This window comes from Antechinus flavipes, chromosome 2 (genome assembly GCF_016432865.1).
Source record: "Antechinus flavipes isolate AdamAnt ecotype Samford, QLD, Australia chromosome 2, AdamAnt_v2, whole genome shotgun sequence".
Lineage (NCBI taxonomy): Eukaryota > Metazoa > Chordata > Mammalia > Dasyuromorphia > Dasyuridae > Antechinus > Antechinus flavipes.
The window spans coordinates 572,732,637-572,749,422 of record NC_067399.1 but is presented as its reverse complement, the minus strand read 5'-3'; the positions used below and the strand labels follow the sequence as shown (position 1 = coordinate 572,749,422).

Sequence of the window (16,786 nt, the reverse complement as noted above, 5' to 3'; positions counted from 1 at the left end):
TCCCCCCACAAGAAAACAAACCAAAAACATCACAAAGGCCTTCTTATTTTTCCCCTCCTGGTAGATCCACATCACTAGGGCCTAGCAGGAGTTACTGCAAGGGTTGGCAGAACAATGCTTCTCCATGGATTCTACCAATCCCAAACATTTTTGATATCCAAATATTTGCACTTATTGCCACAAGCATTTAAGGAAAGAGATAATATCTAAATGTATACTGCTGCCTGAGCAGCAAAGGAGAATGAATGCTCTTTTTAGGCACCAGTTCAGATGGACAGCAGATTTAAGAGTTAGCAAGGCCACAAAAAAGGCTTCACTTAGTTGTAGAAGACCCCTTTATTTGCTCCATAATGGCTCAGTGGCTGATTTGACTGTGCTTTTCCATTACTGCCCCTTTGAAAGAAGAATGGTAACAAAGACAATTCTTCATAGTAAAAGGAAGGTAAAAAACTATTTTAAAAATGGCTTGGGCAAATACTTTAATAGCATATTTACCTTGGTTTGGTGAGTCTGGTGCTTTTTTTCCTCCTACAAGCTCAAAACACTTATTAATATAATTACTTACAGATCCTCACAGCTACCTAAGGGGAAAGGCGAAGACTTCTCAGAAAGAAAGGTCAACAAGGCTAATTGGTCTTCACCTCATACTAATAACATATAGCTATTTTTATATTCAGGGGGTTCAAAAGGCTAAACTGAGAGGCAGACACTTGTTCATAGCTTGCTAACATTTCTGCAATAGTGATTTGTTTCTTTAAACTCCCCAAAATAGCATAACATCAGAATAACTGGTGAAGGGTGAAGCAGTAGTTGTACTCAAGTATTATAAAAAATGACGGTGTTGAGAATCTACATCCTGAATTGGAACTAATCTTCAGACAAAAGCCAAGTAATCAATCAGATGATGAAACGCACTTCAGTAAGGCAGAAAACTGTTGCCTTTAGTTTGGGAAAAGGAGTGATTTGACTAAAAGCATTCTATGTTCTGATTGGTTTATCTCAGAACCAGCTGATTTCATTAAGGGGAAAAAATATGGATATCATGGTCAATAATAATGCTAATCAAGTCAACCAAGTTTCAAAGGGAGAGGGAATGAGTCAGACTATATTCAACTCTCAGAAACAATGTCAATTTTAAAGGACAAAGACTCTTGGCTGACCATACCAATTTCCTTATGAATCACCATACCTGTCCAGGAAATGGTGGACGACTCCCAGTCCAGGCAACTTGACTCTGATTTATCTGACGAGAAATCTGCGTCATATTTTGGCCTGTTGAAGAAGAGGACTGAATATCATTGACTCCAGGTACGTGAACCACCGAAGAGCTAGAAAGGAAAAACAAAAACAAAAACTCCTGTGAGGGAAATATTGTGACTAATAATGCCAGTACAGAATTCAGAATTATCAATTGATTAGTCCATTATGCCAGTCCCCAATGTAGGATCATGTCCAGAATCCCTTTTATCTTTTTTGGAATCACAGAGGTCCTACAAGGAGATGACATAAATTCTATCTTTATCCAACCCTTAGGTCACCTTGCTCCAAGCTTATACATTAAAGTGTGATCTTCTTGAGAGCATGAATTTCCCCCTTTTCTTTGATTTAAATGTCTGGCTCACAGGAGATACTTAATAAATGCTTCTTGACTTGATATGTTGATCGATCCACTCCTGGGATATCTTCAATTTCTGCTTTTCCATGGTTTCCTCTCTTCAACCTTCTAATACATGATAGATTTCTTTACATTGGGGGGAGACACACAATTTATTTGACTTCTAACCATATACAAAAAGAATTGCTACTTGATTTCTCCTGAGAAGAGATAAGCTCTTTAACTGCAAAGAGAAAAGACATCAAGCCAGAGTATGAACCTTAAAGAAGGCCAACAGTTCTTAATGTGGTAGTCCAATTGTTGTTTTGTTGTGAGGATTGAATGAGATATCACTTGTACAGTGCTTAGCACAATACTTGCACATAGTAAGTACTTCTCAGATGTTAGCTACTATTAATAGGCATTATAGCATCTACCTTTCAGAATTATAGCAAGTGTCAAAAAAATAATAATTGTAAAGAATTTAGCATAATGCCTGGTACAAAGTACTATGTAAATGTTAACTATCATAATACAATTTCTCACATATTACATCCTTTGTTTTACATCCATGCCTTAGTGCTGGCTATCTTCCATGAATGGAAGTCGCTAATCCTTCACCTTCTCCTTTGAAAATCTCTTATTTACTTCAAGACTTAATTCAATCACCACCTTCTACATTAGGTATTTCTTAATTTTGTTCCCAAAGTTACTCAATAAACATTGGCACGGGATTTATTTTGTATATATTCTAAATATACTAATTTGTATATGTTTTAGATATACTGAGTTGTATACATGTTGTCTCTTCCTTTCAATTTAAGTTCTGTGAGGGCAGAAACTATTTCAATTTTTGCCTTTGTTTCTCAAGTATAGTGTGTGGTATATAGTAGCCATTTACAAATGCTTGTTGATTTGATTGATTGATCCATAACAAATGAGATAATGAGCCAATGAGATATTGAAACACTTTGTAAAATAAAGTGCTAAATTAAAGTCAGTTATTATTATGACTAATAATAATAATCTACTCAATTGAATATCATAATTTTATTAATTATATTAAGGAATGCCTTCCAGACTATTCTTTAGGATCATGGTTTATCTCTTTAAAGAAGGTAGTGGTGCTGGAGCTAGATATTCTTTCCAATTTCCTTGCTGAAAAAATTTGTTAAACAAACGTTTTTGCACTGATTACTTAAAAGTGCTTCTTTCTTGTTAATACTGTAAAGCATAATTCCAATAGTCAAATTGACTAATTCTTTATCAAGTTTACTAAACCTTTTCTAATTCTCTTTTCTTTCTCATTAAAAAACCCAATGTATATTTGGCAGTGTTGTCACATTATGTTATTGCTCTATTACATGGCAAGTAAGTCCAAGCAAAGAAGATTCACTCTTTTGGTTTCACTCTCATTCATTTCTTGATGGACCACCACTGGGATGAGAGCCAGTGCTGCTTTTTTCCTTTACAGAGGACAGAAAGATTAGCCATTTGCTAAAGAAAATGAGGAATTTCAAGAGCCCAGAGAAAGTTTGTCTTTGACCCAATTTTGGTTTCTGATTGCTCTCTGCAACATACCTAGTTCAAAAGAGACTCAGCAAGAACAAATGTGCTGTGTATTATATCAAAAGCATGTTTTCTAGGATATAATACTACCACACATATCTATAATGCTTTCATCTTTTTGAAGAATGCTTTTAAATTTATTCTCCAGGATCATAGGCCTGTATTTTTAAGAGGCAGTTGCAATGTACGATAAAGGTTTAAAATCTGTCTTTCTCTTCAAACTATGTTTTCTTCTATCTAGCCTTCCCTATTTCTGTCAAGGATACTATTATTTTTCCAGGCACATCATAGTATCCTCCTTATTCTCCTCATTCTGTCAGTCATCAAATCTGTTAGATTCTTATTACACAATAATTTTTATATTCACCCTTCTTTTCCATTGTCATTATCAATATGACCTCACAATCTAGGCCCTCATTATCTTATTGCTAGCTGTTTGGGTGCAAATCTCATTCCTAATGCTATGACCTTGGATAAATATCCAAACTCCCTCCACCTTAATTTTTCATCTGTAAAATGAAAGGGCTGGCTTAGATGGTCTCTGAGGTTTCTTCCAGCAATAGATTTATGGATGATTCTATGATCTTATTGCATGCAGAATGAATATCTGCATTCAGACTCCACAGTTTTTTCTCTGGATATTTTCAGAATTTTACATCATGAGTCTTTTTAGAATGGTCTTAGATCATTGAATTGCTTAGAAAAGCTGAATTTTTTTTAAAGTTAATCACACAGTATGGCTGTTCTGAAATTCTTTACAATCTGATTCTTTCTAGCTTCCAACAATCATCTTCCCCAGTCCCTAGAAAACCTTCACCTAGTGTATTGTTCACTGTTCCTTGAACATTCCCTGAATGTTCCTATAAGCACACCTTGCTTTATATCATTGTTCTTACCTCAAAAGTCTCCCCCTCCTTCTACTTGTTTAAGTCTTGCCCTTCTTGTAAGTCTTGGCTTAAGTCTCATATATTCCATCAGTTTTTTCCTAACAGTCCCCAGACCCTGGTGAGAATTCTCCCCTGAACTCTCAGTGTCCATATTACCTTTTTATGCTTAGCTTCTATTACTCAATTCAATAAACATCTTTAAGTACCTACTATATGTAAGTTAATATGACAAACTCTGAGGAGACATAGCTATAAATTAAACAGAATCTGGCCTCAGGGAGCTTAGTATTCTATTGCAAGGATATATATGTATGTACACAGATAAATAAGCATCTAATTTATAAAGAGCCACTTTCCTTTTTGAGGGGGATGACAAGAGGAGTAATGGGAATAACAAGAGATGGGAGTAGGATTAGAGGAGGTTGTACTTGGGCTGTACTTCGGAGGTAGTTTGGGATTCCAAAAAAGGGGATGGAAAAGGCATTCTAAGAGTAGGGTTAGTCTGTGCAGAAACATGAGAATGGGAGATAGAATGTGGCATATGATGAACAGTAAACAGGTCAGTTAGGTTGAAACATATAGTACATGAAGGGGAGTATGTGAAATCTGTAAATAGTAAAAGACAGATAAAGTTTTTCAATGATTCCCCATCCCCTTACCCCTCAAAAAGAGGAGTTTGAATTTTATACTATCAGCATAAAAGACTCACTGAAGATTTAGAAAAATGGTAACCAAGAAAAGTGTATTGGGTTTAGCAAGTAAGGAATCACTGGCAACCTTGGAGAAAGCAATGATAGGTTTGGATGAGATGTTACCTTAAATTTTTTATTCATCTCTTTTGATGCATGTTTTATCTCTTCAATTAGTTTGTAAATTCCCAGAGGATCAAGGATCATGATTTAAATTTTTGTCTTCCTCTGAGTAGCAAATTATAGATGCTTATTAAATATTTGTTGATGATAAAGAAGTTGTAATAATAAGGGACCTGGAGACCTTAAGAAGGAGGTGGAGAGTCATGTTAACACCTGTAATTTTGTAAGGTTTACCTACAGGATTTCTGGTTCTGCTCCTATCCAAGGTCATAGATTCTACCAAAAGATGGCACTAATTATGGTCTTAAATGGCATCAAGCTTTGGAATAAACAGAAACATATAATTAGCTGCAAAAACATGACCTATTCTTGACCTCCTTGCATTATGCATCCAGAGTAAATAATAATACAGCCTCTCTTTGCAAACTGCTTTCAAACAAAGAAAAAGAATCAGTAACACCCTAAAAGCCAGGTGGCTCAGTGGATAGTGGATAGTGTTGTGTCCTGCAGTCAAGAAGACTCATCTTTCTGAATTAAAAACTGGCCTCAGACATTGGGGTGTGACCCTGGGCAAATCACATTACCCTGTTTGCCTCTATTCCTCATCTGGAAAATGAAGTTGGGAGAAGGAAATGGTGAACCACTCTAGGATCTCTGCCAAGAAAACCCTAAAAGAGGTCATGGAGAGTCAGACAGGACAGAAATGACTGAAGAACAAAATACAACAGCAAGCATCTACAAATAAATCACTAATTACAACTTCCCTGTTTGCACGCAAAGGTCAGAAATACAGGCATTAAAAAAAAAATCCAAAGCAAACATAAAACCCACCTCAAAAGGAAGCCACTTGCTGTCGCGCTGGGCCAGTTAGCAATCCTGGCCAAATTTATTAGAAAAAAGGAAGATCTGATCCAGAACCTTGCTCTTCACTCTAGTACTGTACCTGAAAGCCTTTCCTGAGTGTCCTGGCTGGAATGGACTTCCTTGGGAGTAAAGTTGTTGGTTCCCAGCTGCTGAGGCAGACGCCATCATTTTTTTCTCCGCTAGAAAAAAACAAGAAAAACTGTTATAGGAGAGCAAAGAACTCAACCGAGGAAGTTCTCCATCACTGAGGATGGAGACAGAAGCTATTGCTGTCAGGAAGGTATAGAATGTACTTAGTTTGAGAGCTGACCAGCTTTGCATGATAATTTTAAGATGTCATGATATAAGATCCTTTCCCCGTTCTTGCATATCCCCCCTGACTCCTATATCTTAGGAGCCACATCTCTCTATACCCAATCACATTACTGAGCATGTGTTCTACCTCCTAAGATAGAGTAATATACCTTCTCTATTCATTCACTGCATTTAGAACTCTGTAGGCACTTGACCAGTATTACAGATGGGAAGAATTGATCTGAGGGTACTATAGTTAGGAACTGTCTCAATCTATCCCTTTACACCTTCCTTCCCTTCATTGCATATGATCACAAGTGTATAGATTTAGAGCTAGAAAGAGCTTTTGAGATCACTTAACTCAATCCCTTCATTTAATAGATAAGGAAACTGATCACTTGGGAAGTGACTTCCCAAGGTGACATGGTGCTTTGAATTTGAATCTAGTTCATGACTAAAAATCCACATGTACTATTCAGGCTCCACCAAAGTCTTAATCCAGAGTCTCACAATGGCATGAAAATGAGCTGAGTATTATTATTTTTTAAGTCTATGACATTGTAGTATGAGGTTCCACTAAACAGGGAAGATTTTGTTTTTCGGTCAGCACTGAACAATTACTATTTAATACTGTATTAGAAATGTTACCTTTGGCAATAAAAGAAGAAAAATAAATTAAAGGAATTAGAGTAGGTAATGAGGAAAACAAATTATCATTTTTTGCAGATGATATAATGATATACTTAGAGAATCAACTAAAAAATTACTAGAAACAATTCACAACAGGATATGGAATAAATCCACATAAATCATCAACATTTCAATATGTTGCCAGCAAAATCCAGCAACAAGAGAACAAAATGCAAATGAAGGTGGTCTAGCTATATCAGAACTAAAACTATATAATAAAGCAGTGGTTATCAAAACTATTTGGTACTGGTTAAGAAATAGAGTAGTCAATCAGTGAAATAGCTTAGGTTCATAAAACACAATAGTCAATGACTACAGTAATCTAGTGTTTGAAAAACTCAAAGACCCCAGTTTTTGGGATAAGAACTCACTATTTGACAAAAATTGATGGGAAAATTAGAAATTAGTATGGCAGAAACTAACATTGACTCATACCCAACACCCTACATATATAGCAAGATAAGGTTGAAATGGTCTCATGATTTAGACATAAAGAGTGATATTATAAGCAAATAGAAGAACAAAAGATAGTTTATCCCTCAGATCTGTGGAGAAGGAAGGAATTTGTGGCCAAAGAAGAACTGGAGTACATTACTGAATACAAAATGGATAATTTTGATTATATTAAGTTAAGAAGTTTTTGTACAAACAAAACTAATGCAGAAAAGATTAGAAGGGAAGCAATAAACTGGGGAAAAATTATATTCAAGGGTTCTAATAAAGGCCTCATTTCTAAAATATATAGAGAATTGACTCAAATATATAAAAATCCAAGTCATTCTCCAATTGATAAATGGTCAAAGTCTATGAACAGACAATTTTCAGGTGAAGAAATTAAAACCATTTCTAGTTATATGAAAAGGTGCTCTAAATCACTACTAATGAAAAATACAAATTAAGATAATTCTGAGGTATCACTACACACCTCTCAGATTGGCTAAGATGACAGGAAAAAATAATAACAAATGTTGGAAAGGATGTGGGAAAGCTGGGACACTAATACATTGTGGGTGGAGTTGTGAATTGATTCAACCATTCTAGAGAGCAATTTGGAACTGTGCCCAAATGACTATCAAATTGTGTATACTCTTTGATCCAACAGTGTCTCTTTTGGGCTTATATCCCAAAGAGATCATAAAGGAGTGAAAGGGACCCTCATGTGGAAAAATGTTTGTAGCAGCCCTTTTCTGTAGTGGTAAGGAACTGGAAACTGAGTGGATGCCCATCAGTTGGAGAATGCCTGAATAAATTATGGTATACAAATGTTATAGTATCTTAATGTTCTATAAAAAAATATCAGCAGGATGACTTCAGAAAGGCCTGGAGAGACTTAAATGAACTGATGCTAAATGAAGTGAGTTAGAACCAGGAGATCATTGTACATGACAACAGCAAGATTATATGATGATCAATTCTGACGGAAATGACTTAACAATAAGATGATTCAGGCTAGTTCCAATAGTTTTGTGATGAAGAGAGCCATCTGCACCCAGAGAGAGAACTATGGGAACTGAGTGTGGATCACAACATAGCATTTTCACTTTTTTTGTTGTTGTTTGATTGAATTTTGCTTTCTTTCTCATTTTTTCCTTTTTGATCTGATTTTTCTTGTGCATCATGGTAATTGTGGAAATATGTATAGAAGAATTGCATATGTTTAATACATATTGGATTACTTGCTGTCTAATATGCTGTCTATAATTGGATTACTTGTGGAGAAAGGGAGGGGAAACTTTGGAACACAAAATTTTTCAAGGGTGAATATTGAAAATTATCTATGCATATGTTTTGAAAATAAAAAGCTTTAATAATTTAAAAAAAACAAAAACAAGTGTTAAAAAATAAAATAAAGTAGAAGTAGCTAAAAAAAAAAAAAAAAAGGAATGAATTTCTTTTGGGATCTCCTGAAGTTGAATGCTATTACTGCTACTTACTACCTATGTAGCTTTGGCCACATCTCTCTGGCCTTAGGTTTCTTCATGTAGAAAATGAGAGGGCTTAACTAAATAATGTCTTATGCCTCTCATGGCTCTAAATTTCATAGTACTAAATTCTGGTGGGGTAGGGCACAGTGAATAGTGTTGGGCCTGAATTCAAATCTGGCCTCAGATTTTTAAATTAATTTTTTATTTTCATTTTTCCTAAATATATGTAAAAAAGTTTCTTTCTTTCTTTCTTTCTTTCTTTTTTTTGGTTATACATGTATATTCTTTCTTTCTTTTTTGAAACATTTCCTCATGAATCATGTTAGAAGATAAAAATCAGAACAAAAGGAAAAAAAGCACAAGACAAAACAAATAAACAACAGAAGAGAAAGAGGTAAAAAACTGAACATAGCATTTGTTGATTTCCATTCAGTCTACATAATTCTCTTTCTGGATACAGATAAAGGTATTCCATCCAAAGCTTATTGGGATTGCCTTGGATCACTGAAACTGCTAGTTTTAAAGAACTAAGTCTGTCATAGTTGATCACTGCACAATCTTGCTGTTTTCATATACAATGTATTCCTGATTGTACTTGTTTCCCTCAGCATCAGTTCATGTAAATCTTTTCAAATCTTTCTAAAATCAGCTTGTTTGGCATTTTTTTAGAACAATAATATTCCATTACTTTCATATACCATAACTTATTCAGACATTCCCCAATTGATGGACATGTACTCATTTTCCAATCCTTTGCCACCACAAAAAGAGCTGCTACAAATATTTTGGATTTGTGGGCTCTTTCTCCTCTTTTATAAAACAGTAAAGACACTGCTGGATCAAAGAGTATGCACAGTTTTACAGCCCTTTGGACATAGCTCTGAATTGCTCTTGACCTTAAATACATACTAGCCGTATGATCCTGTACAAGTCACTTCACTCTGTTGCCTCAATTTCCTCATCTATAAAATGAGCTGGAAGAGGAAATAGCAAACCTCTCCATGTCTGCCAAGAAAACCCAAATAAAATCATAGGATTGGATATGACTGAAATAATTGAACAGGGATTCTGGATATCCCTTTAGAGCAGTTGAGAGAACTTCCAAATTTTTGACTGGTCCAAATCCAGAAGAAAAAAAAAAAAAAACTTTCTCCCCCTGTAATCTCAGGTAGCTATGGCCCAGTGCAGATTCTTCAGATCAATGTGTCATGAATGAACAAAGTAGACTTATGAAATTCCATATTGGGCTATCAGTGGAGGCTAAAGAGTAACTGTCCTAAGACCTGAATGGACACCTAACAAAGGCAGCTGATTTGGTTTAATTTTTTAGGCTGCAGAATTTATGAGGGCTGGATCATCTTATTTATTTCCACCAACTCACATAATTGGAGCTTAATCCATGTTTATTGAATTGCTGAAACAGATAAATCGACCTATGTGGCTCAGTGAACAGCGTTGGACCTGCAGTCCAATGAATAGTGGACTTGATGTCAGAAAAAACTTGAATCCTTCTTTTGATTCCTTTGCTACCAAAGTTTTCTAGATACTTACTATCTGTATGATCTTGAAGAAATCATTTCATTTCTGCTTGCTTCAGTTTCCTTATTGGCAAGATGGGGATAATAAAAGCATCCATCTCACAGTGTCATTGTGGGAATCAAATGAGATATTTAAAAAGTATTTTGTAACTCTCCAAATGCTATAAATAATTGCTAGTTATTTTTTTCTATATTTATTATGTATATTATTTTTTCTATATTATAAATTTGCTAATTCCTAAACTTAATATGGACCAGATTTGGGGCTTGAAATGAAATCTTTAACAAATACAACTTGATTCTATCCTTTGAGAATCTAATCTGTGAGAATAAAAGGCCTGAAACTGTAAGTATAATAATATTGAATCTGTATTTATAAAGTTCTTGAAAGAGATTTGTTTTTTTAAAGAACAACTCTTTGAGGTGAATATCACATGCATTATTATCTCATTTCACAGATTTGGACAGTGAGGTTCAGAAAGGTTATGTGACTTTGGTCAGTTTAAGAATCATTGAAAGAATGGGCCCTTGAGCCTGGTTCTTCTACTTGCAAGGTTAGTGCAAAGAAAAAAAAGTGTCTGAAGACTGAATAGATACATTTCCTACATTAATAAAAATGCCAGGCCTCATTTCTCCCATTTTTTATCCAAAAAACTTTGCACATTGGGGTTCTGGTCCCAATCTCTCCATTTTACCTGGAATCACTTCAGAAAGTCACTTAACCTCTCTCCGTGTACATTAATTTCTTCACCTGTAAAATGAGGGGTTGGACTCAGGTCCTTTCTGTTTCTAAATTTCTGCTCTTGAGTTAAGAAGAATTTCAGAGATTGAAGTCCTCCTGACTTCAGCGCTGGTATTCTATCCACTGCGCCACCTAGCTGCTCCTACATGGAAAATCTTAAAAGTGCTACATGTAAATTCTATAGAATAAATGCTTTATTACTAGTTAACATTTATATAGGATCTAATACATGCTAAGCACCACGCTAATTATATTTCAAATAATACTTCAATATTACAACAACTATTATTATCACTGCTAGTTAACATTTTATAGCACCTATTATGTGTCAGGTTCTATGCTGAGCACTTTATAAATATACTATTACTGGGGCAAGTAGTTGATGCAATGGATAGAATGCTGGCCCTGAATTCAGAAAGACCTAAGTTCAAATCCTGCCTCAGACACCTAATGCTTCCTAGTTGTGTGACCCTGGGCAAATCACGTAACCCCAATTGCCTCAGCAAAGAAAAAAAGAAATACTACTACAATCACCTAACATTTATTTAGCACGCATCATTTACCAGGTACTATGCTAAGTACTTTACAAATATCTCATTATTACTACAAAAACTACAATCACAACTATAACTACTTCTATCATCTAACATTTATATAGAACCTATCACAAATATCTCATTGCTGCTACTACTAACATTTATATAGCACCTACTATATGCCAGGCATTAAGGTAAGCCCTTTACAAATATTATCTCATTACTGCTGCTGCTGCTGCTACTACTACCATTACCACTACTACCACTACTACTACTACTACTACTACTACTACTACTACTGCCACTACCACCAAACATTTATTTAGTATCTACCACAGCCTAGGAACTATACCAAGTGCTTTACAAATATCTCATTACTACTACTACTACTATTACTACTACCATTACTACTACTACTACCACTACCACTCTACTACTGCTATGACTACTACTACTATTACTCCTACTCCTACTATTCCTACTAGTACTATTACTACTACCACCACCACTACCACCAAACATTTATTTAGTTATCTACCACATCCTAGCAACTATACCAAGTACTTTACAAATATCTCATTACTATTACTACTACTACTACTACTACTACTACTACCATTACTACTACTACTACCACTACCACTACCATTATTACTACTACTACTACTATTACCATTACCACTACTAGTAGTAGTAGTATTTCTACTACTACTACCATTACTACCAAACATTTATTTGGTTATCTACCACATCCTAGCAACTATACCAAGTACTTTACAAATATCTCATTACTACTACTACTACTACTATTACTACTACCATTACTACCACTACCATTACTACTACTACTACCACTACCACTACCATTATTACTACTACTACTACTATTACCATTACTAGTAGTAGTAGTAGTAGCATTTCTACTACTACTACCATTACTACCAAACATTTATTTAGTTATCTACCACATCCTAGCAACTATACCAAGTACTTTACAAATATCTCATTACTACTACTACTACTATTACTACTATTACTACTACCACTACTATACCACTACCATTACTACTATTACTACTACCACTACTACTATTACTACTACTACTACTACACCACTACCACTACTATTACTATCACTACTACTATTACTACTACCATTACTACTACTACTACTACTACTACTACTACTACTACTATTACTACTAACCATCACCATCAAACATTTATTTAGTATCTACCACATCCTAGCAACTATAAATATCTTTATAAATATCTCATTACTACTGCTACTGCTGCTATTACCACCATTACCATGACCACCATTTATATAGCACCTACAATATCTAGGCATCATGCTAAGTACTTTAAAAATGTTTTCTCATTATTACTACTCTTAGGACTACGACTAAAACTACTACCATTATTGCAAGTTGTCCAAGGTCTCATCCTTGGCAAGTAGTAAAGCTGGGACTTGAATTTTGGCTCTCTGACTCCCATTCGATACTCTTTAAACCGCCCCCATTGTGGTAATGTGATATATTTCTATGCAGGCTGAAGTGTTAAACATTTTGTGAGTCTTTTCTGTAAATGATGCTGGCTTTCAGTATCAATACTATACAAAGAGCTTATACTTGAGTCCTGGATATTTTATTTACTATTCATGTAATCTTGGGCAATTTAATTCTCTTTGACTATTAATTTCCTAAACTCTAAAACAGGTGGATAGCAGGTTTGAGAGAGATAATCTTAAAGATCACTTCATGCTATAAATGTTAGGATTTAAAATAAAATTAAAAACATTTTTTTGCCTTTATTTTATTATATCCTAATTAATTGTTTTTTTTTCCTAAATCCCCCCACCCCCCAATTAAAAAAAATACAAGGAAAAAAAGTTTTAAGGTTAGAAGTACCCAAGCTACATACACTCAAAACCTTCCCTCTATTTTTAATTTGGTATTTTATTGAGTCTTTTGGGAAACTCCTCTTGTTCTTAAACAAATAATTAAGAACACCTGATTAGGTTTCATGAGCATCAGTATTAGAAATTGCATTTTGTACTGAGGCAGAATATAAGAGTGCTGGCATTCATCAGAACCTGGGGTTTGTCCGCCAGCTGAACTGAGAGCCTGCTGGGCTGAGCCCCCACCCATTTTCTTCCAATGTCAGAATTTCTGGAAGCCCCACGAAAGCAGGACTATCCTGGGTTCAAGGTCCGGGGCCTGGGGAGAGAAGTGAACCACCCTGCTTGGGCTCCTGTCGTTTCAGGCTCCGGAGCCTGGGGTGGGAATTGAGTTGCCCGGCTTGGGTTCCTGTCTCACAACAGGAGAAGTCCCAGAACATCCAATCTTTCAAGTAAATAAACAGAAGTGATGGGGATCAGGCAGTTAGGGAAAGGTCAAGTTCTATGGATGTTTCATAGGCCGGAACTCTGCCCCCTGCTGGGAGACCTCATGGGGAATCTCTTCCTTCATTCCAAGCTACTTAAGCAGAGTTTATTTTTTTTTTAAGCCACAATAGAAAGAAAGACAGTGAAAGAGAGAGAGAAAGAGGAGGGAGAGACACACAGAGAGACAGAGACAGAGAGAGTCTGAGAGAAAGAGAGAGAAGGAAAAATAAGGAGAAGGAAAACAGAAGGAGAAAGAAGAGAAAGAGAAAGAGGAGGAGGAAGAGCAGGAGGAAGGAAGGGAGGGAGAGAGAGACAGGAAAAGACAGACAGACATTTGAGTGTCAAAAGGGAACAAGAGAAACACCCTCCTTCCATAAAAGACTCCAAACCTCCCCAAACAACAACAAATAAAACCATCTTTTGCATTTTTTCTTTTCTAAAAAAAAGGAAAAATGGCATGGTCTTTGGAAAACTAAATTATTTTGTTCTCATCTCACAAGCATTCCATTGCTGAAGCAGAAAGCTGGTTTTCTCCCCTGCTCCTGAGCAGGACTTGCTGACATCCATAGAACTGAAAAATTTTTGCCTCAGAATTTCCTTAAAACTATCCCTGGAACAGTCAAGCTACAGTGAATCTTTGCTTCACCAGTGCTCCTTCCTATCAGAATCACTGCTCTCACCTCAAGTGACTTGGGAAAATCCAAGGAGATTCTAACTGTTGTAATTATCCTCCCTGCTGTTTTCTGGGTACCCAACAAAGCTGTGAATCTGGTCAGCTGGGATGAGAAATAAATTATCTCTTGTGACTTTATTTTGAAAACCTTGGCAATTTGTTTATTTTTTCAGAAAGCCAAAATAAAAAGGACCCATTATAAGAGATTCAAATTCTTTATCCATTTTTTCCTTCATTCCAAATGAAAAGTTATGGTCATCTGGTCTTTTTACTGTTTAAATTGACAATGAACTTTACAATCGCATTTTGTGCTTTCTAGGAGCAGAATTCTGAGTCACCAGTGATTGCTCTGTTTTAACAATTATTGCTTAAAGAATAAAATAAATAAAAAGGAATTCTAAAGGCCACTCACATGCAGTTATTCCTGCAAACATCTCTGCAAACCGAGGATCTCTTTCTTGGGAAAAGATTGTGTCTGCCTTTTCTACTGGTTTTCCAGTCTCATGAACATTAGCTGGTATATTTGGAACAGGCACCTATTAAAATATAAGAAAGAAATTGACCACTTCAACTATTTAACACAAAAAAACTTTCTTTAGTAGCTATTAATGACTATCAATTCTTTGTCTTTAGGTTTCTCCTTCTATCTGGACACTGATATTGTTTTATTGTTTAAACAATTGTCAAAAACACTTTTTCCCTCTGAAGGCTACTGACCCACAGAAAAAAATCTACGGTCAATTAAGGACAACAAAGGAATAAAAAAAACAACTTTGTGTATGTCTTTCTCCCTTAGGGGAAGAAACACCAAATGCTCAATTTATTTACTTTTAAAATTATGAAGTGGAAACAAAAGTTATAAACACAACAAATATTCAGAGACACTTCGGTTCCATGTTGTGTGTGGTCAGCTAGATGGGGGTAGCTGAGGAAGATGGAAGACAGATTGAGGGAGAAGAGGAAAAAGGAATACATAATAAGGGAGAGACATGAAAAAAGAGAAGATGGACAAGAGCTAAGGGGGGAAGGTTAATCAATTGTTTTGTAACACTCAGCTTAAACTTCAAATCCAGATTTCAAAATAAAACTTCAAAATAATGAGTTACTTTCATCATCAGAAACACAAATGAGGTGATTCAATACTGCTCACAGTTCTTCATCTGCTTCAGTCCTTAAATTTTTGGTGGCTCTGTTCTGAATGGTATAGCTAGAATATCCCATCAGAAGAAAATCATTCTCTGACCCAATAAGAATGGCTAAAGCAACATCACCTTGTAAGAAAGATAAAACTTAATTACAGGAATGATGCTGACGTGCAGCATGGAGATGTTCCATTGCTGTTTTAGATCAATAAAGATCAATAAACAGCTATATCAAAGTTCACCTGAGATAAATCATATGAAGACAGTCCATCTCTCTGGTGTACTTCAAGTTCGGCCTGCTGTTGCTGAAGTTGTCTGTAAACATGGAGACAAATAAAAATTATGAAAAATATAAAATGAGATATCATATATAGTGTTTTGTCAGCCTTAAAAATGCTGTATAAATGCCAGCTGCTATTATTTTTATTAGAAAAGGTACAAATGAATATTGATTATAACTTTTTCTGATATACAACATGATAAGACTCATTTTCCCCCCAGGAAAGCAAAAGATGGGTATTTTGCAAATTTTGAACTTTTTCTTTCTTCCCAACAAAGATAAAGATAAGAATCACTCTCTTGCAATAAAACATTTCTTAAAGGCATGTATTTTAAATTATGTCTCCATTTTCCATAAAATAATATTGACAATCCTTTTTAAAGGCCTAAACTCATAGGACCACAGATCTCTATCTTGAAGGGACCTTTGAGATCACTTAATCTCAACACCCAAATTTCATAGAGAAAGAAACTGATATTCAATAATACCAAGTAACAAATCAAGACATAAAGCTAATAATGGTAGGGCTAAGATTCAAATGAGGATTCTCTGATTTCAAATCCAGTGGTCTTTCCAATGAGCCATGCTTCTTCTTGGAACAATAGGGAAGGACAACAGAGCAATGTTCTTCAAATCACAGGCTCATATCGAAAATCAGAATATCTAGTTTTTATTAGTCTTTTCTTATTCTTTCTCTCTTATAAGTCAAATCATCTGGTATTCTATAAAGTCTAGCAGGTCACTGGCAAGTTTAGTGAAAAGCAAACCTTTGCAATTGAGCCAACCTCTTTTTTTATTAATTAGTATAAAATAATTGCTATCCCCAAAAAGTTAGATCACAAATGATGAAATTT

The 16,786-nt window shown here is 35.3% G+C and overlaps 1 protein-coding gene across 2 annotated transcripts in view; it reads right to left on the bottom strand.

Moving 5' to 3' along the window:
* The window catches only part of ARNT2 (aryl hydrocarbon receptor nuclear translocator 2), a 258,192-nt gene that overhangs the window by 15,454 nt on the left and 225,952 nt on the right, over nt 1-16,786 (bottom strand). For both annotated transcript variants that reach the window (XM_051981159.1, XM_051981160.1), the window contains exons 13-16: nt 15,895-15,967; nt 14,923-15,046; nt 5,806-5,905; nt 1,190-1,328 (exon numbers count right to left, since the gene is read on the bottom strand). In XM_051981159.1, the coding sequence (XP_051837119.1) occupies nt 1,190-1,328; nt 5,806-5,905; nt 14,923-15,046; nt 15,895-15,967 (436 nt within the window). The remainder of the gene's footprint in view (nt 1-1,189; nt 1,329-5,805; nt 5,906-14,922; nt 15,047-15,894; nt 15,968-16,786) is intronic.